A 19,771-nucleotide genomic window follows, 5' to 3' on the forward strand; every position below is an offset into this window, starting at 1 on the left:
GGGTTATGCTGGGGACGAGCTGGGGTATACTGGGATTGAGCTGGGGTGTACTGGGGTTGAGCTGGGATGTGCTGCTGGGGGTGAGCTGGGGTATACTGGTGATAAGCTGGGGACTGCTGGGAGGGGGAGCTGGGCCATATTGGAATTGAGCTGGGGAGTACTGGGATTGTGAGCTGGGATATACCGGGGTTGAGCTGGGGAACACTGGGGTTAATCTGGGATGTGCTGGGGTGCGGGTGCATCCAGCTGGGGGGCACAGCCATGTCACAGCCGAGCATTTTTGGAGCACGGGTGCAACCTGCCCCCCAACTCCTCTGCACCCACGCAGCTCACCGTGTCCCCCCCCAGCGCCCCCGCAGCACCGCACGCTCCAGGCAAGCCGATGCCCCAGCAGCACGTGGGGAAGTGCAGGAGAAGCATGACCCCCCCCCCCCGGGAAAGAAACCGTGGAGCCGAGGAGGTCGTGTGTGTGTGTTTGTGTCCCATCGTTCGTCCCCCCCCAGGCTGCGTTTGCACCCCCAGCCCCCCCCCCACCCTGGGCATCGCCCACCCCACCGGGCAGCGAGGAAAGCGCGGTGAGAGGAGCACCGAGTACCTCTGTTCGGCGGCGCCGAGGATGCCGAGGCGCTTCCCGGGGCGGGGGCTGGCAGGGCCCCCCCAGCCAGGCATGGCGGCAGCCCTGCCAGGCCTGGGCTTGTTCCCGCATGGAGGTTTGGCTGCCTCATGGAAACGGGAGCCGAGGGGAAAACCGTAGGGACTTTCCCCCCGCAAAAAAAAATAAAAATAAAAAGGGGTTTGGTGTTTTTTTTTTTTTTTTTTTTCCTCCCCACCCAGTTCCCGAGGCCTTGGCGAAGGGAAAAAATGAAGCCGGGTGGTTTGGGGACGCGGGGGGAGACGTGAGGATCCCACGGCCGCCCCACATCGCTCCCCAAGCCGAGGGGGGGCTGCAAGCCGGTCCCGGCGGATTGCACTTGTGCTGGCCGGACAATGCTCCTTTCATACCGCAGAGCAGCTCGGGGACGGGGACACGCTGGCTGCCTGCTCCCAGGGACGGGGGGGGGACGGGGGACGGGGGGTCGGTCCCCACGGTCTCGGCCCCTCGCCCACGCGAGGCCGTGCCCCGTGCAAGGGGGGGCCGGGCTCAGCAGCACCCACTGGGCGATGCACCAGGCTCGGCCCCGCATTTAGGGGACGATGCTCTGCGGGGCTTCAGCCTGTGGGGCCGATGTCTGACACCCCCCCCCCCAAAAAAGAAGCCCCTGCAGCTTGCATCCCTCTCTGCTCGCAGCGTCCCAGCTCACCGGGTCCTCGGAGCCATCCCTATGGGATCCCCTGCCAAAGCCTTCAGCCCGAGATGATGACGGTGCCGTGGGTGCCACGGCCTTGTCCAGGTCACGGGGTTGTATATCCCAAGGCCCCAGGGGACCAGCAGCAACGCCGGAGGGTCATCCCGGCGGACCCGAAGCCTGGCAGACCTTCCCACAGCATTTAGGGGATCACTCACGTCCTCCCCGGCCAGCGGTAGGACAGAACCAACGCGGCACTGCAAGAAAGCCCCCCAGCCCGGCCCCGGGGTGCCCAGCAGATCCGTATCCTCCACCTGCGCTGCCGATCACCCACAGCCTACCTGAGCCCCCGGCTCTGCCCGAAGCCCCCCGGCATGCAGCTCCTCCGACACCCGGCCACTCTCCGGAGCATCCTTCGCTCCCCTACGGAGCCATTTCTTCTCGCAGCCCCCCCGCCACCGAGTCTCCGGCGGTACCTCCGACAGGCGAAAGACCTAAAAAAGCCCCTGCGAGGGGCTTTGCCCCCATGATCGACCCCCCCCGTGCGTGCCCCCCATTGCTGGAGCCGGCCCTGGCTCTGGTTTTGCTCCGGTATTGTCCCGCGCAGGGGTGGAGCGGAGGCCGGCTCCCTTTTTAATTGGGTCCTATTTTTAATGTTGGTTTTCGAGAGGTGTGGGGGAGGATGGGGAGGATGCACCAGATATAAATTAACAGGCGAAATCGGAAACGAGTCCCCGGTGCCCAGCCCGGTCCCACATGTGACGGCAACACGGGATCACGCCTGGTGCTGGGGTGCACCGGCTGCACACCGGGTATGTCACGTCGACCGGCCACGAGCCAGACCCTGGCGCGCAGCCGTCGAGCAAGACCCCGCCGGCCGGCGTGCCAGGGCAAAGGGGGGGAGCTGCGCTGGCCGTAACCGCGTGCGCCACGGCTGCACCCCACGAGGACCAGGGGGTCCCAGGGCTGAGCCCACTGCAGTCGGGCTCCACGCAGGGCCATGCTCCCCGGGGGGTGCCAGCCTGTCCCCCCCCAGGACAGAGCATCCCCTCTGACGCCCCCCGGTGCTCCAGGGACCCCAACACCTCCCAGAATCCTGGTCCCCTGGCGGGGGGGGGGGGGCTGCCTGTCACCCCAGAACGGAGCATCCCCTCTGACTCCCCCCTGGTGCTCCAGGCACCCCAACACCTCGCAGACCCCCATTCCCCTGGGGGTCCCAGCCTGTCCCCCCAGGACGGAGAATCCCCTCTGCCCCCCCCGTGCTCCAGGCACCCCAACACCTCGCAGCCCCCAAGCCCCCCCCGCACCCCAAACCCCACACCGCAGCGCGGCACATCCCCTCCCGGACCCCGCTGAGCTTTGCAGCCCCCACCGCCCGGGGTGGGGGGGGGGGGAGGGACACGGGACGGGGACCTGCGGTCGCCCCCCCCCGGCAGCGCCGGGGCCGGCTGCCCGCCCAGGACCCGCCGCTCCCCCCCCCCCCCCGGCCGCTGCCCAAAGTTTGCGAAGAAGCAGCGGGGGGGGGGGGCTGGAGGGGGGCAGCCCCCCCCCCCCCGGGCAGCGAGGGGTCTCCGCCATGTGTGTCCGTGTCCCCCCCCCCGGAGCATCCCCGGACTGACCTGGCCGGGCGGCCGCGGGCTCCGCCGGCGGCTGCGGGTACGGGGGGGGGGGGAGGGTGGGAGGGGGGGTAGGGGAAGTGGAAGGGGGGGGAGGGAAAAACCCTTCCCAGAATTAAATAAATAAAGAGCGGCCTTTGCAAAGGCCGACGGCGGCCGGCTGCCTGCTGCCTGCTCAGGGTCCCCCCCCGGGCACCCGGCCATCCTCATCCTCCTCTTCATCGCTCCCCAGCGCATCCCCCACGCTCTGAGCATCCCACCGCCCTGGCTCGGGCCCCGTGGCTCCGGGGGTCCCCGCAGCCCCGGAGGGTCCCCCTCCTCGGAGGACGCCGTTTTGGGGTTTCTTGGCAAATATCAGCGGGATCGGAAAAAGAGGATGAAGGCCTCGGGGACGTCACGTCTTCCCGAGCTCCATCTTCCCTGCTGCAGCAGCGCGTGGGTCCCCTTGGATGCCAGCGAATCCCCCCGTGACGGCGAATCCCCCCGTGACACCCACCGCCCTGGAGAACAAGGCATCGCTGATGGCCGCAGCCAGAGCAGGATTTCTCCCCTTGCTGTCACCTGGGGGGGGGCAGATAACCTGATGTCCCCCATCCCCACCCCAGGAGGAGCCGCTGGGACCCATCTCACAGCCCCCCAGCTCTGAAAAATTATGGGCCACTCGCCATTTCCACCTTTTATTCCCATTTTAAGGCTTTTCAAACCACCTCACAGTGATGGAGAAAAACTGGAGAAGCCGGGGGTGTACCCCCAAATTGTGACCCCCCCCCAAAGCCCCCCAAGCCCAGTGCCTGGGGCATCCTCTCCCAGAGGTGTTTTGGGGGGAGTTGTGCCCCACTTGGGGTGTTTGACAGGCAGTACTGGTGTTACTGGTCTGGCTGGGGCAAAACCCACCGCAGGGGCAAACAGCCTTGTCCCTAATTAGTGCCCAGCACTAATTGGGTTTAGGGGTTTCTCTGGCACCCTCTTGTAGCATTGCCACCCCCGAGGCCCCCCCCTGGGCCAAAGCCCACAGTGGTTCCCTGGGATCAGCATGGGGGACCCCAAGGGTGAGCAGGACCCAGCAGCACCCACCATGACCAGGGACCCCCAGGGACCCCCCCCCCCACCCGAGCTCACCATGGAGCCGGGGACAGGGAGGGCTCCCAGGGGACCGATGCAGGACAGAGAGGCTGAGTCACCCCCTGCGCTGGATTTATTTCTTTTATTCCTAAATAATCAGCTCCGGTACAAGGTACAAAATCTCCCTCCTCCCCTCACCGCCCCAAGCAAAGGAGGGGGGGCGGGAGGGCAGCCAAGGAACAGCTCCAAAATCCCGATTCAAGGCCTCTAATTCTAGCGTAGAAAGTGTTCAAACACCGAGCTTGGGGCTCCTCGCCTGGAAAAGGGGGGGGGGGGAGGGCAGGAGCCCCCCAAGACCCCCAGCATGCCTGGAGGTGCCAGCAGACCCCCAAGTCCCCCGAACATTCCTGGAGATGCCAGGAGCCCCCAGAACATCTGGAGATATCTGAAGATGCTTGGAGCCCTCAGAGACCCCCAGAATATCTGGAGGTGCCGGGAGCCCCCCAAGTCCCCCCAACATGCCTGAAGATGCTGGGAGCCCCCAAGACCCCCCAGCACACATGGAGGTGCCAGGAGCCCCCCAAGTCCCTCCAACATGCATGGAGGTGCCGGGAGTCGCCCAAGTCCCCAACAAAATGCACGGAGGTGCCAGAAGCCCCCCCCTCCCCCAGCACATGTGGAGGTACCAGGAGCCCCCCCAACCCCCCCTGCATGCCCGGAGGTTCTGTAAGACCCCAAAGACACACACACCCCTCGCATGCCTGGAGGTGCTGGGACCCCCCCCCAAGCCTCCCCTGCATGCTTAGACAAGCCAGGAGCCCCCCAAGCCCCCACCTGCATGCCTGGAGATGCCAGGAGCCCCTAAAGACCCCTTTGCACACCCAGAGGTGTGGGAAGACCCCCAAGCCCTCCCCCACTTCTGGGGGTCCGCTCAGGGCGGGGGTCCCATGGGAGGAAGGCAGTTCTGTTAAACGATAACAGAGGAAGACGGGGAGGAGGGACAGGGGAGCAGGGGGGGAGCACGGGGAAGGGGTGCCCCCAGGGCTGGGGGGCAGGGGCAGGGCCCCCCACTTTCTTCTGCCCCCCCCGGGGGCAAGAACTGAAGGGCACTTTGGGTTTGCCACCGACAGGGACGACATCGGTGTCCCACGGTGGCTGCGAAGGGACCAGATGCCCCCCGGCTTCCCACCCTGGGATGGGGGGGGGGGGGATGGCAGCCATCACCCAAGGGGGGAGCCCAGCACAGCCCCCCTGTCCCCAGGCAGGGGGGCACCAGCCCCCCCCCCCCCCCCTCCCCGAGCCAGAAGCATGGGTGCACGTGTAGGCGCGTGCAAGAGACACAAACCGCTTTGGGGGGGACAACAGGGACAAAACAGCCCCGGGGTGGGGGGGAGTTGGGGGTGGGGGGCTCAGTTAACGCTGTCCTCATCGCTGGCCTCGCCGCGGTCATCTTTGGTCTCGGCCAGGGAGCTCTCGTCGATGTTCTCCAGGGAGTCGGCGTGCTGGAGGGAGAGCTCGGAGAGCGGCAGCGCCGGCAGCCGGCTCTGCTCGGGGAACAGCCAGGGCTTGAAGTGCGGGTTGTGCTTCAGCTTCCACTCCGGGTACTTCAGGCACGCTTTGTATATCTTCTTCATCGCCTGGGATGAAGGTTGGGTTGGAGCTGAGCTGGGCCGGGGCGGGGGGACACCTCGCCCTCCACCCCACCGCACCGTGGGACCCCCCGGTGCGACCGACTCACCTTGGGGGCCAGGAACTGCGAGGATTTGTTCACCACCCATTTTGGCAGGGAACCTGCCAAGAGAAGAGAAGCCGGGCTGGGACCGGGCACGTGGGACAGCCGGGACCCCCGGGCACGGCACCGCCAGCCCCCCTGGGTCACCCTCCTCAGGGACAGGAGGGCTCGGGGACACACGTCTGGAGAGGGGACAGGGCGAGCGGCAGCGGGGGGGACAGTCCAAGGAAATGAGGATTCAACCCAAACTGCTGCCTCAGCTTCTTGCCGAGTTCAAAAAAAGCCATTTCAGCATGTTGGCCACCTCTTCTACCCCAAAAAAGAAATATTTCAAGAGAACGGGCCCAAAATGTTTCCTCCTGGCATTGCTCCAGCGCTCCTGGTCTGGCTCCGGCCGTGTCCCGAGATGCTCCCGGTTGCCTCCCTGCCTGCTGCTGCCTGTCTCTGAGCCCACCCCGAGCCCACCCACCCCTCCCAGCCCCGGAAAAACTTCCAGCCCTATTTATTAACCTCAGCTGATCCGTTACGACAGACCCCTAACCAGAGGGCAACCATCCCCAAGGGACACGAGGGCAGGACTGGGGTGGGCTGAGCCCCAAGGCATTAGTGTGGGGGTCCCCCCCCTTACCTTTGGGGTCCACCTGTGCCAGGTAGGTGATGGTGCAGCTCTTGGCTCCCGTCCCTTCGATCAGGTAGCCCGTCTGGATGGAGACCGCTCGCACCATGTCCTTCCGAGGGGGGTAATTCTGCAGGGGGGACAGTGAGGATGGGGGGGGGGACAAGGACGCATCGATGGCAGGGGCAGGATGGGGTACAGGCAAGCACCAACCGCAGGCAGGGCTCCCCTGACCCCCCCAACAGCCCCCCAATGCCTCCAGCCTGACCTCCCACCGACCATGGGGCAAACCCAGCCCCGTCCTGGTGCGGGCAGCACCCCCGGCTGCCCCCCCCAGGCCCCCCAGGGACTCACGGGGTGCTTGACAGAGTAGTTCATGATGATGTAGTCGGTGCCCATGGGCAGCCAGGAGCGGAGCGTGATGACGTCCCGGTTCTTCAGGGGCTTGGGGCACTTCCCTGGGGACAGCAGCGGTGGGAGACCAGGGTGAGACACCCCCACCCCACTCAGCACAGGCATCCCTGCTGGGGGTCCAAGCCTGCTCCCCAACTCCCTCCCAAACTGGTACCCGGCCTCCTCCCAGTGATGCCCAGGCACCACCGAACCCACGGATGCTGAACCCAGGAACGCTGCCGTGACAGCCCCGGGGCTCAGCTCCCCCCTCCCCAGCACCCCCCAGCCCCCTCCTCACAGGCATAGTAGCCCACGTCGGAGTTGACGGTCAGCTTCCCGATGTCAAAGGTCTCGATGACGTTGGTGTCCCACTTTTTCCGATACTCGATGTCATGCAGCACGTCGTACAGCGTCTCCGCCGGCACGTCCTTGCACTCCATCCTGCACTGCAGGGGTGGGCGGCTGAGAAACCGCCCCGGGGTGGGGGGGGGAGTGGCCGTGGGGACCCCCGGGCAGGAGGGCGGCTGTGGGGACCCCTGGGTGGGGGGGGTCTCCTCTCAGGTTCCCCAAAAACCAACGCAAAACCCCCCAAGAGGAGCTGGATCCCAACCTGCAGCTCAGCCCAGTCTGGCCCAGTTTGGCCCCCAGAGCCACCTTATAGCCCGAGCACTCAGAGCCAGCTACACCCCAAGGCAGCACGCAGCTGCACCCCGGATGCCGGGGGAGACTTTCGTGGGGGGGCATCTTCCCACCTCCTCTCTTCCCCCCATCACTGGTCTTCCCCCAAAGCAAGCATCCCTGCATGGGGCACCAGTGGTGCCACGGGGGTCTGGTGCATGGGGCCATGGCCGGTGCTGTGGTGCGGTGTGCATGGGCGTGGGGGGGGCTGGCTGGAGCCGGGAGCAGCCCCCCCACCCCAGGGTCAAGAGCAGCTCCAGTAACCATGGCAGCCAAATCCTTGGGAAGACAAGGAGAAGAAGAAAGGAGAAGCTGCCGTCCTCCCCCGGCAGCGGGGATGCCATCTGGCCAAGGCCAAGGGCGGCAGGAGCCGTGCCGCGGGGCAGAGTGCGGGCAGGAGCCGGCAGAGAGGGCAGCCAGCACGGGCAGCGGTGGGCAGCGCAGGCAACCCTGCCGTGATCCCTGGGGATGCTGCTCCGGCACCCCGGCAAACACACATGGCCCCAAGTGCCTCTGAGGTGGGTACTGGCATCCTGCCCCCCGCCAAATGCAGCCGGCTCCTGGTCCATCCCCAAGGACGGCTCCCGGCCCCTCCTGGACCCCCAGACCCCGGGCACCCAACACCTGGGGGGAGCGGCTCTTGGGCCCTTCCTTTAGGAGCAGATTTAGGGAATTAGGGACAGAGGACCCACAGCCACCGTCCTCGCCCAAGCATGCGGTGCTGGAGACCCCCGACCCCGGCAAGAGGAATGGCAGCACCTGGCACGAGGGCACAGCCCCGCACCCGGACCCTTGAGTGCGACACGGCTGCTGCTCGCAGAGCCAAAGCCTCCACACGCAGACCCCGTCCCCAACCCCACAGAGCCCGTCCCCAACCCCATGGAGCTCATCCCCAACCCCACGGAGCCCATCCCCAACCCCACGGAGCCCGTCCCCAACCCCACGGAGCCCGTCCCCAACCCCACGGAGCCCATCCCCAACCCCACGGAGCCCATCCCCAACCCCACGGAGCCTGTCCTCAAGCCCATTGCCCCCATCCCCAACCCCATGGAGCCCGTCGCCAGCCCCACGGCACTGCTGCTCATCCCCCTGCGCCTTGCATTGCAACCCTGCCACGTGAGCCTCCCTTCGGCCAAAAACTCAGACGGGGACAGCCTTGCGAGGCGTTTTCAGGGAGCACACCCCCGGGTGACATGCTTGGGGACCCTCTGCTCCCCACCCGCACCCAGGAAACCCCAGCACCGTGCCTGCGCCGGCCGGGCTGGATGCGGGAGCGGGTGCCACCGCTTCTCCCGTATATTCCCAAAGCGGCGAGGCAGGTCGGCCGAGCCGTGCCCACGCGGGCAGGACCAGCCGGGTGACTCAGGACCTGCCCGCGCTGCCTGCGTGCCACCAGCTGCCTGCAGCCCGTGGGTGACTCATGTCCCCAGCAGTGCCGGGGGGGTCTCGTCGGGAGGGGGTACGGTGCCACCCGGGAAGCGCCCAGAGCGGCCCTGAGTCAATATTGACTCTGACGTCTATGGGGCGAGGAGGAGGAGGAGGAGGAAGGAAGGAAGACCAAAAGGAGGAAGGTTGAATGCAATGGGTGCAAGGGGCCGACCGTGCCCTGACACCCTTCCTGCCCCAGAGATTTTGGAGGAAAGGGGCTCGCGGGGGCAGCTCTGGGCAGCAGGACAAGGGGCTGCCTGTGGGTACCCAGGTGGTTGGGGACTGAGGGGACCCCCGACATGGGAGAAAAACTGCCCTGGGGGTCAGCTCAACCCCCAGCCCCGCATCGTCGGGGGGCTGACACTGCCACGAAGCCCTGGTTTCACCAGCAGCATCCCCTCCTGTCCGGAGCGGGCTTCCCTGGCCTCAGGGGTGCACGGCACCTGGTGCAGGCAGCGCCGGCGGCCACGGCCACGTGGGTCATTAATTAAAGAGAAGATCTCCCCCGTGGCCCGGATGTTCGACGCAATCATTAACGACCGGGTGCCACGTCTCAAGGTGACCCGATGAATAAAGTAATGAGCGGGAGCCGGGGTCCGGGCAGGAACGGTCAGCTTGTGCATCCCAGGTGGCTTCCCAGAGCCCGGCGGCTCCAGCAAAGCCCGGCAAAGCTCCAGCCCCCTCCCGATGCTTCCCATGGGATGGCTCCTGGCCATCCTTTCCGAGCAGTCCATTCCCAGGGGCAGAGTCTCCCCTGGGGCACTCAGGTCCCCAGGCACCAGCTCGCTGCTCCACTGGGGTGGGCAGGGGGTTCCCAGCCGGGGTCCCCCATCCCGCAGCCATCTCGGGCACCACGACGGTTAATGGGCAGCCCGGAGGCCACCGAAGAATCCCGTGTCCTGCCGAAGAATCCCGTGTCCTGCCGAAGAATCAGCCCTGGGTTTTGTCAGGTCCTGGTGGCACAAACTTGTTTCCAGACTCCAGAAAACAGGTTAGACGAGAGCTGCATCCCTAATGGCAGGAGAGAAGGCGAGGGGGGGGGGGGGGGACGGCTGCCGCTTCAAAGCGGAGCGAGACCTTCGGGTTTCATTTAATTACAAAGCAGCAGCAGCAGGAGCGAGAAAGCCAGCGAGCAAACAGCGAGGAAAACAGCTCTTTGGAGGCTGCCGGTGCCAGGCACAGCGGGCAGCCCCCAGCCCCGTCCCCGGGGAGCTGCGACGTTGGGGGCGAACACGCCGGGTCGGCCCCGCCGTGCCACGTCAGCCATGCCACGTGTGCCAGGGCAGCTGCCCGTCCCACCGGCCAGCATGAAATCCAGTGGGAGCATCCCATCCTGGGTGGGAGGTGCCGGGTCTGGGTGCTGCTGGGGACCACGGGGGTGGCACAGGGACTGTTGGTCCCCCCACGGTCCCCGATACCTGGCCGGGGCAGCCCGGTGCCGCTCAGCACACGCACAGCATCAACATATAAACACCCAGCAGGATCTTTCCAAGCAGGATCTGGCCAGGAGGGCGCTGGGGGGGTCCAGGACCTGACGTGGCTGTAGGATGCACTGGGCTGTTGGGGGAGCAAGGCTGGATGCTGGAGGGAGCTTGGAGAGCCCCATGGGGGTGGTAGAGGGGCTGCCGGGGGGGGGAAAGGTTTTGGGGAGGGAAGCAGGGAGAGGAGCAGGCACGGGAAGCAAAGGTGGCTGGAGGGAAGGTGACCGCCCCCAGGGCAAACAGGGACCTCAGCCTTTCGGGGATGAAAACTCCTCGATGGGGTTTAACTGAGCAGCACCCCAAGCCCGGGGTCCCCTGGCACGGAGAGCCAAGGACCAGGCACCCCTGGGGTGCTGCCAGGACTCGGGGACCCCCGCAGGGGTGAGGGAGGGCTTTGGGTACCGACCGCCCCGTGGCAGGAGCGTGCTGTGCCAACCGGGGCCAGGACATCCTGGTACACACCTGGGGCTGGTTCCCTGCCACGCCGACGTGGCACACGGGGATTGTTGGGGCGGGCAGGGATGCACCCCCCCCCCCCCCATGTCCTCCCTGCTGCGTGCTCGCACCAAAGCAGCTCTACAGAGAGCGGCACCTCAATCCCACCGGAGACGTTTTGGGATGCAGCAACACCCCAAGAGCGAGCTGCAAGGCTGGGGGGCACCGGGGGCTAGGCGTGGGGGCTGGGACGCGCCGCCCCGCAGAGCTGTGCCTACGCCAGCGTGCCCGGGGATGTGCAGACCCCATGGAGATGGGCGCTCCATGTCCCGCTGGCCACATGTGCCGGCGTGGGGTAGGGCTCACACCTCTGGGGGGGGGGGGGACGAGCAGCACCCCACACCCCAGGGACTGTCCCCGTGTCCCCCCCCCCAGGACTCACTGCTACGGCACCGCAGGCTGCTGCCACCGGTGCACGGTGGGGACCTGTCCCCGGGTCACGGCAGCCCAAACACGCAGCCGTGGCTCTGCCACGCCGGCGGCCGGCCGACGCTGGGGAGCAAACAGAGGCGATTCCCCGGCGGGCGCAGGCGCGGTGGAAGCCAGGCACAGCCGGTGCTCCTGCCACCGCCACCACCCCAGGGACAGGTTTCTCCGGTGCTGCCGGCGCCGCTTGTTTGCGCAGCTGCTGCAGAGCGGCATGCAAGCAGGCCGCGGCCGCCGCCGCCACCGCCTCCGCTCCGCCGCCGACCTCGCCGGGCTGCCGCCATCCCTCGGCATGCCGGCGAGGGCAATATAGCCCGTTGCACCAGGGAAAGCTTTGTAGAGGTGCCGGCAGGGATGGGGACGCCGGCCAGCCCTGCAGAGAGCCAGGCAGAGGTTCCAGCGTGGCACGGTGGCCCGTGGCCACCGGCAACGCCAGCCTGATGCCGCTCCTGTCCTAAGTTTTCCCTTGGATTCCTGGTGCCCGGCTGGCTCTAACGCCGCCTGTGTGCCCACTTTGCCAGAGGGATGAGCATGCACCCGCCTGCGCCAGCCCGGCAAACCAGCACCAGGGAGGGAAGGGACCCGCCGGAGGACGCCGGAGGGACCCGGAGAGCCCCAGGAGCTCCGCTCTGTATTGTGGGGGGGGGGGTTGCAGGGCTGCAGCGGGTGCCACAGGGCGAGGGGACAGCCCGGATGGGGACAGCCCCGGTGACAGTGGGCTGGTGCCCGGCAGGCCCCGAGGAACCCTCCAGCCCCGCTCCGGCCCCGGCTCTGGGTGCTGGGGGGGGGGGGGGCAGGCAGCACTGAGGCCCCACGGTCCCACATGCCCGAGGGTCCCTGTTTGTCCCTGGGTGAGTCCCCGGTCACCCCTGTGCACCCCCCTTGTCCCAGGGGACCCTACTTGTCCCCGCTCAGCCCTGGGGTCTTGTTTGTCCTGGGGTCCCCACTCACTCCCAGAGTCCCCATTTGTCCTGGGGGGCCAGCTCAGCCCTGGGGTCCCACTTGTCCTGGGGTCCCTTTTTTGCAGTAGGGTGCCAGCTCGGCCAAGTCCCCACTCGCCCAGGGGGCTGCAATCACCTGAGGGTCCCCACTTGCCACAGGGTCCCCGCTAACCCCTGGGGTTCCTGCCCACCCCGGGGTGCCGCATCGCCCCACGGTCCCCACTTGCCACAGGATTCCTGCCTGCACCCATGGCCCCTGCTCACCCCGGGGTGCTGGCTCTCACCCCAGTGTCCTTGCTGTCCCCCAGGGTGCTGGCTCACCCCAGGTCCCTGTTTGCCCCAGGGTCCCCCTTAACTTCTGGGGTCCTCACTCACCCCCAGGGTCCCTCTTCACCGCAGGGTGCTGGTTCACCCCCAAGTCCCCACTTGCCTCAGGGTCCCCGCTAACCCCTGGGGTCCCCACTTGCCACAAGATTCCCGCTTGCACCCGCAGCCCCTGCTCACCCGGGGGTGCTGGCTCACCCCCCGAGTCCCCCCTTGCTGGGGGGTCCCCGCTCACCCCAGGGTGCCGCATCACCCCAGGGTCCCCGCTCGCCTCCAGGTTCCCCCCCCGGGGATCCGTGCTGGCCCCCAGCATCCTCCCCGGGTCTCCCCTACCCCCGGGGTCCGCGCCCCCTCCGCGCTGCCGGGCCCCCGCCCGCCCCCGCCCGCCGGGTTCCCCCCGGTGCCCGGTGCCCGGTGCCCGGTGCCGGTGGGGGCTCACCTTGATCTTATGGAGGGAGCGCTCGGGCTCCAGCAGCTGGACCCAGACGGCCACCCCCGCCTTGCTGTAGGTGAGGCTCCAGCCCCGCTCCGACTCGCACTCCGCCCGGAACGCCCCGAAATCCCGGTCGTCGGGGATCTGCACGCTGTCGCGACCCGACGCGCCGTCGCGACCCGACATGGTGTCGCGACGCTCCCTTTCTCCCCCTTCCTTCCCCCCCCACCCCCACCCCAACCCTCCACCGTTGCCGCTGCCGGTGCCGCGGGTCGCGGCGGCCCCTACGGCGGGGGCGGGGACGGGGACGACGGGGACGGCGGCGGCGGCGGCAGCGGCGGCGGCATCCCCGGTGCGCGGTGCGCGATGGGCCGGGGCGGGGCCGCGGGGGCGGGGCGGGGGCGGCCCCGGGAGCACCGGGAGGGGGCGGAGCTCCGGGGACGGCACCGGGGCGGGGCGGGGGGGGGGGGGGGGGCCGGGGGAGCACCGGGAGGGGAGGGCGGGGGAGCACCGGGAGCACCGGGGGGGTGCACAGAGGTGTTGCAGTTGCACACACCCCCCCGTGCAACCCCCCCGCACACCCAGCCTGCCCGTGCACGCGTACCGGCGCCTGCACACGCACACGAGCCCCGTGCCTTTACACACGCACGCACACCCCCCCCCCCCGCCTGCACACACGCGGGGGTGCACGCACGGGGGTGCACGCGCACACACACACACACCCCCCGCCTGCACACCCAGGGGTGCACACGCACGTCCCTCGCCTGCACACGGACGTGGGTGCACACTCAGGGGTGCACACACACACACACACCCCGCCTGCACGCACACGGGTGCACACGCACGTCCCCCACTTGCACACAGACATGAGTGCACGCACAGGGGTGCGCACACACACACACACACCCCCGCCTGCACGCACACGGGTGCACACGCACGTCCCCCACTTGCACACAGACATGAGTGCACGCACAGGGGTGCGCACACACACACACACACACCCGCCTGCACGCACACGGGTGCACACGCACGTCCCTCACTTGCACACAGACATGAGTGCACGCACAGGGGTGTGCGCACTCCCCCCCACCTGCACACCCAGGGGTGCACACGCACGTCCCTCACTTGCACACAGACATGAGTGCACGCACAGGGGTGTGCGCACTCCCCCCCACCTGCACACCCAGGGGTGCACACGCACGTCCCTCACTTGCACGCAGACATGAGTGCACGCACAGGGGTGTGCACACTCCCCCCCCGCCTGCACACCCAGGGGTGCACACGCACGTCCCTCGCCTGCACACGGACGTGGGTGCACACTCAGGGGTGCACGCACGCTCACCCAGGCACGCTCACACCATCCTGTACCACAACCCCTGCCTCTCGCCCGGAGGCCCCCGGTGCTGCGGGAGAGGGCCCCAGCCAAGCCGTGCCCCCCCCCCCGGTGCCCCGTCCTCCCCGGTTTTGAAGGATTTCCTCTGACAGCGGGGAGAAGGGGCCACGGGTGCCGACAGTGCAGGACTGGGACCCTCTCCCTGACTCGGTGCCCCATGGCTGCACCACCACCGTCTCCCCGAGCATCATCTCTCCCCAACCGGGGACACGGGGGGCCGGTGCCTGGCAAGCGTGTCCCCCCCACCGTGCCGGTGCCAGGCCCTGCTGCGGCAGCACCGCGGTGCAGCTGCCCCGGAGCGGGAAGGCACGCTGTCATCGTCGGTGATGACTAGGAGGCAATATTTTGGAAGAGCTGGGGCTCCCCAGCTGGCTCTGGAAATGCTGCAGACTCAGGATTTCTTTCTCTGCGCTCAGAAATGCGAAGGAAGCATCTTCCAGCTCCCGCTGCCGTGAATAACCACTTAAAGGAGGACGAAGCGGCACGGCGTTTCCCTAACCCAGCAAAGCAAGGTCCTTCTCGGCAGCCTGGGACCTGCAGTGGGGAGGGGGGGGCACAGAGCCCCTTCCCGAGCTCCGTGTCCGAGGATGGGGCCCTTCCTGGGATGTGATAACCGGAGGAGAAGGAGGGGGACGAGGGGGTGTCACCGTCCTCAGCGCCCGTGGCACGGGGACCTCGCATCGCTGGGCTGGATGTGCCGCACTGCTGCTCCCGGGAAAAACCTGACCCAGGAAAAAGAACCAAAGGAGGCTTTGATCACCCCGCCCCAGCCCAACGCGGAGAAGCCACGTGCGGGAACCCTGCTGCCATCACCCGTGGGTGACAGCAGGGCTGGGGACAAGGCTGGGCTTTGCTGTGGTGGGTGCGGGGGGGACCCTCTCCCCTCGTCCCCCGCTGCGCAGCCCTTCCAGACAGCCCTGTGTCTGCTCCGCTGTTGAAACCTGGGGGGTTTTCCCACCCTGTCCCCAGGCAAGCGGAGCGGGTGCCAGCATCCCGCAGCCTTTCCCAGCCCGGTGTCGTCGTCCGTCCCCCCCCCGCCGGGCAATTCCAGCTCTCACTGGGGAGCAGGAACACCCACGTCCCCAGACAGGGCCTGCCGTGCACACCGCGGTGTGCAGAACCCGAGCCGAAAATAGGACAGACGTCATCTGCAGGCCTAGAAATCCTGCCTGCGTGCGGGGCACGGTGCGAGGGGGCCAGCTGCCTGCCGGAGCTGGGCTGGGGGAGCTGGGGGAACTGGGCTGGGGAGCTGGGGGAGCTGGGCTGGGGAACTGGGGGAACTGGGCTGAGGGAGCTGGGCTGGGGAACTGGGGGAGCTGGGCTGGGGGAGCTGGGGGAACTGGGGGAACTAGGCTGAGGGAGCTGGGCTGGGGAACTGGGGGAGCTGGCTGGGGAACTGGGGGAGCTGGGCTGGGGGAGCTGGGGGAACTGGGGGAACTAGGCTGAGGGAGCTGGGCTGGGGAACTGGGGGAGCTGGCTGGGGAACTGGGGGAGCTGGGCTGCAGAACTGGGCTGCCTGCAGCGCTGACAGCTCCTGTGACACAACTCGCAGCCCAGCTGAAGCCCCGCACTTGGGGCAGAAATGCCAATTTCTGGCTGCTCCCAGTACCCGGTGCTGGGAACAGGGACCGAGGGGACCAGCTTCCTCTCCTCCGCTCCAGGGCCATTTCCATCTCGTTTCCATTTGCCCCGTGCTCTCCCCAAACCCCGTCCTTTCACCCCGCCATCTCCTCGGGCACCCCGGCAGCTCTCGGGAGAGATCACGGCACGGCCAGGCTGCACGGTGCTGAGCTCGCACCAGGGCCAGCCTTAACCCTGCTCCTCCAATCTGCATCCCCCTGACAGGCTATAATTAGCAGAGTGCACAGCTAAATTAGCTGTGCAAACGTGGCCCACGCTGCCAGGCTCCACCGAGGGCTGCGGATGGGGGGGGGCGGCCGCCGGGAGCCGGTGGGGAGATGCAAATACTGGGTTACAAAGGCTCATCGCCGAGTCAAAGAAAATGGGTTTACTGCAGGAGGCTGAACTGCTGCGATCACCGGCGAGCTCCCACGATCTTCCCAGAGCTTTCTGGCACGGCTTGGCATGGGTCGGCACGGCTTGGCATAGCTTGGCATGGCTTGGTGCTTCCTCGTGGTCCCAGCAGCGCCCAGCGTGAGCCCCACATTCAGCTCTTCTCCGGGGGCTGGTGGGCAGAAAGCAGATATTTAATAATGCATGCAATAAACCCAATTCTTCTCAATAAACCTGATTTTTTTTCATCAACTTTTATTTTGCTTGCTAAAATGCAACTTATTAGCAACCCAGTTTAAACACCCAGAAGCCGTGTCAGGCACCAAGCTCGTTAGAGCCCATTAAAGCACTGAAGTGACGGCGCATAATGTCAAACCGTGCAAGTGGCTGCTGGAATAACGAAGAAGCGGGGAGTGCTGGCGGCTGCAGCCCCCCAGCAAATCCCGGTGTGGAAAAGGGCTGTGGGCAGCTGCAGCTTCCTCTGCATGTGGCATGGTTTAATATCGTTTTCTTCACCAACTAACGGAGCAGAAACGCCTGTATTCCTTCTGGAGCTGTAAGTGCATGTGAGAGACGGGGCGAATTCCTCCGGTTCTGAAATATTGATGGACTTGGAGGAGAGAAACAGGAGACGCAGCCTGCTAACAGCCTGCCTGCCGTCTTCGCGCTCCTTTAGCTGCCAGATATACGAGGGTTGAGCAAAAAGCATTCCCGACCAGTGCACGATAATTTAAGCGACCATTTCTTTTGCCTTTGCGGCGAGCCCTTCTCCCAGTGAAACCCCACGTGCCGCTTGCCTTTCATCTTGTCCCTTAAATACGCAATTTTATGTTTTCCTTCTCTTAAGCACCCAGTTATACGCGTTTTTATCATCTACCAAGAAGCTTTTCTCACGCAGGGCAGTGACGTACTGTTTTGTGTAGTGGCTCCGGGGATGGTGGGGACGGCCCTGGACCGCTGCCGGCGAGCAGCTGAGGGGTCTGGGGGGCTTTTTGAGGCTTCTTGATGCCTTTTGGGGGAACAGAGGCGTCCAAGGGCGGAGAGGAGCAGAGGTGTTTGCTGGATCCATCCCTGGGTCCCTCGTGTCAGTGAGAAAGCAAAGCCCTGGCCACGCACGGGTAATTAAACCAGCATCAGGCCGGCAGTGGGGATGGAGCCGCTGGTGCCACAGGGGTGGGATGTCCGTGGGGCTGCACCGCCAGTGCTTGGTGCCTCCTGCCAGGACACGCACACGTGCACACACACGCATTCGTGCACACACGCACACACGCATGTGCACTCAGACAGACAGGCAGGCACACACACAGGCACGTACGTGCATGCACGCACGCGATTCACGCGCGTGCATGCACGCACACAGTTCGTGTGCATCCACATACACGTGCACTCCCGCACACACGCAGACACACACGCGCGTGCACACAGGTGCGCTCACGCACCTCGCACACAGACACGCGCACACGCACACGCAGGTGCGCTCACGCACCTCGCACGCACACGCAGGTGCGCTCAGACGCGGGTGTGCACACACAGGTTGCACACACGTGCGCACACACGCTGGGGCAGGCCTGGCGGGACCCCTTCACACCCCACGCAGGGCTGGCTCGGCCGGCTGCGCAGAGCAGCGTGGGGGGAGCTCTCCCAGGGGCCCGGGGTGCGGGGCCGCCTCTCCGGGCCGCTCCCACCCTACGGTGACCCCCGCTCCGCTCCCTTCCCGCACGCTGCCTGGGGGGCTCCGGGCAGGGACGGGCAGAACCAGGGTGCTGGCTGTCCCGCCGGTCGGTCCTCGACTGCGGCGTGAGGTGGGACAGAGCCGGCTGCTCCCCACCCAGCCGGGTCTTGAACCCGGTTCCCTTCGAGGCACTACCCACCCCCCCAAAATACCTCCGCCGTTTTCCCGGCATACCCCGCGCGGGAGGACCTGGCCGCGGCACCCCCTGGGAGTTGTAGTCCAACCTGTTGTAGACTGCGCGGGGTCAGGGAGCGGCCAGGACTACAACTCCCAGCAGGCTTTGCGCGCGACCCCGCGCCGACGCCCTGCTCTCGCCGGGCAGCCGGCGGCCGCCATCTTGATTTGCCGGTCTTCAGCGGCAGCGCCGGGGGGGGGGGGTGTGGGGGAAGGTACCAGCGGCGGAGCGTGGGGACGATGCTGGCCTCCCTGACGTCCCGCCCGCCGCCGCCGGGTCTGGCGCGGCTCCTCCGGAGGCGGTCGTGGCCTTCACGGGTTGCTTGCGGGTTTCCGGTAGCGGCTGAGGGAACCGGGACCGGTGGGCCGCGGTTGTTCCCGCCTTCGGCCGCCAGGGGCCGCCGCGAAACCACGCTGACGCCCAGCGCGAGGCTGTCATGGCGGGCCGCGGCCTGGGGGGGGCGACAGCGGGGCCCGGGGGAGAGACCCCCGGTAACGGGGCCAGGCCCGGGGGACACCCCCATAGATATGGGGCCAGGCCCAAAGGGGGGCCCCACGGCGGAGGGCCCGGGGCTGCAGATCCCAAGCCTGGCCCTGCTGCGGACCCCCAGGCCGAGCACCACCGGCCTGGCTGGAGCAGGCTGCCCTGTGCTGGGGCGGTCGGGCCTGGCGATGTCCCTTGGAGAGCCGGTGCTGTGGCCCTCGGGTGCTGAGCGGTGCTGTCGACACGGAGGAGACCCCGGCGGGAGTCGGAGCGGAGGTGGGAGCTGCCCCCCAGGAGCTGCGGTGCCTGCCCTCGTCGCTGCACTGGCGTACTGCTACATCAGGGACCACCTGTCCAAGGGTGACTATCGCCGCTTTGCCGGCCCCAGGGTGGGAGAGGGCTTGATGCGGAGCAGAGGAGCTTGTGCCCCTCAGGGAGGGGGGTGTGGGGGTCCCTCCTTGGAGATGGAGCCTGCTTGCTGGCGCTGGCCTGGGAAACCCTCCAGGGAAAGTGTTGTCCTTGATCCCTAGCCCAGAGGCGTGCTGGTCTGTGACAGATACCCAAGCTCCTCTGTATTGTGAAGATAATGATCTGCATGCTTGCCACCAAGATAGAATAGCCAGCGCTCTTGTCGGCTGCACCCCAGCCCATCTCTGTGGACGGTTTTGTGATGTGTGTTGGGAAAGGACCCGGCTCCAAGACCCCGTGGGTGACAAGGCTGGCAGGGGAGGGTTTGAACTGTCGGGGTGCATGGTCTCCACAGGGCTGGCTGTCCCCAGTGCTCTGCTTTGAACGTAGGATATTTTGGGCAAGTACAAAGGTTTTGGAGTCGGGAAGGGATTGAGTTACTACCCTGATAAGCCCAAGGTTTCTCACAGAGTGGCTTATGTCCGCCCCGCTGTGGGAAATAAGCAGTTGGTGGGTGGCCACAAGCCCTTGTTGCCCCAGCATTAGCTTTGGATCTAGGAAGGCTGACGTCTGTCTGAGCTAAAGTACGCAGGATAGTCCTAGCGATCTCTTGGGGCAAGTTGCATGCTTCTAGGTTGATGCATAACTGTAGGTTT

The 19,771-nt window shown here is 66.7% G+C and overlaps 2 protein-coding genes across 3 annotated transcripts in view; one reads left to right on the plus strand and one right to left on the minus strand.

The window, feature by feature from the left end:
• Positions 1–4,091: 4,091 nt before the first annotated feature.
• STARD10 (StAR related lipid transfer domain containing 10) lies at positions 4,092–13,285 on the minus strand. 2 transcript variants are annotated; one of them, XR_007508853.1, is made up of 7 exons: positions 12,918–13,285; positions 7,004–7,151; positions 6,667–6,770; positions 6,325–6,442; positions 5,703–5,755; positions 4,525–5,601; positions 4,092–4,371 (listed from the first exon to the last, which is right to left on the minus strand). XR_007508853.1 is itself a non-coding variant. In XM_049823315.1 (6 exons), the coding sequence occupies exons 1-6, from the start codon at positions 13,095–13,097 to the stop codon at positions 5,374–5,376; spliced, it is 831 nt and encodes a 276-aa protein (XP_049679272.1). In that variant the 5' UTR covers positions 13,098–13,285; the 3' UTR covers positions 4,092–5,373. The 2 variants fall into 2 exon arrangements, 1 of the variants encoding a protein (XP_049679272.1); XM_049823315.1 differs by having other exon boundaries at positions 4,092–5,601.
• Positions 13,286–18,437: 5,152 nt separating this feature from the next.
• Positions 18,438–19,771, plus strand: part of CLPB (caseinolytic mitochondrial matrix peptidase chaperone subunit B) — an 85,974-nt gene continuing 84,640 nt past the window's right edge. Inside the window, exon 1 of the mRNA XM_049823274.1 lies at positions 18,438–19,067. Within this exon, the coding sequence (XP_049679231.1) occupies positions 18,464–19,067 (604 nt within the window). The 5' untranslated portion in view covers positions 18,438–18,463. The remainder of the gene's footprint in view (positions 19,068–19,771) is intronic.

This window comes from Accipiter gentilis, chromosome 19 (genome assembly GCF_929443795.1).
Source record: "Accipiter gentilis chromosome 19, bAccGen1.1, whole genome shotgun sequence".
NCBI lineage: Eukaryota > Metazoa > Chordata > Aves > Accipitriformes > Accipitridae > Astur > Astur gentilis.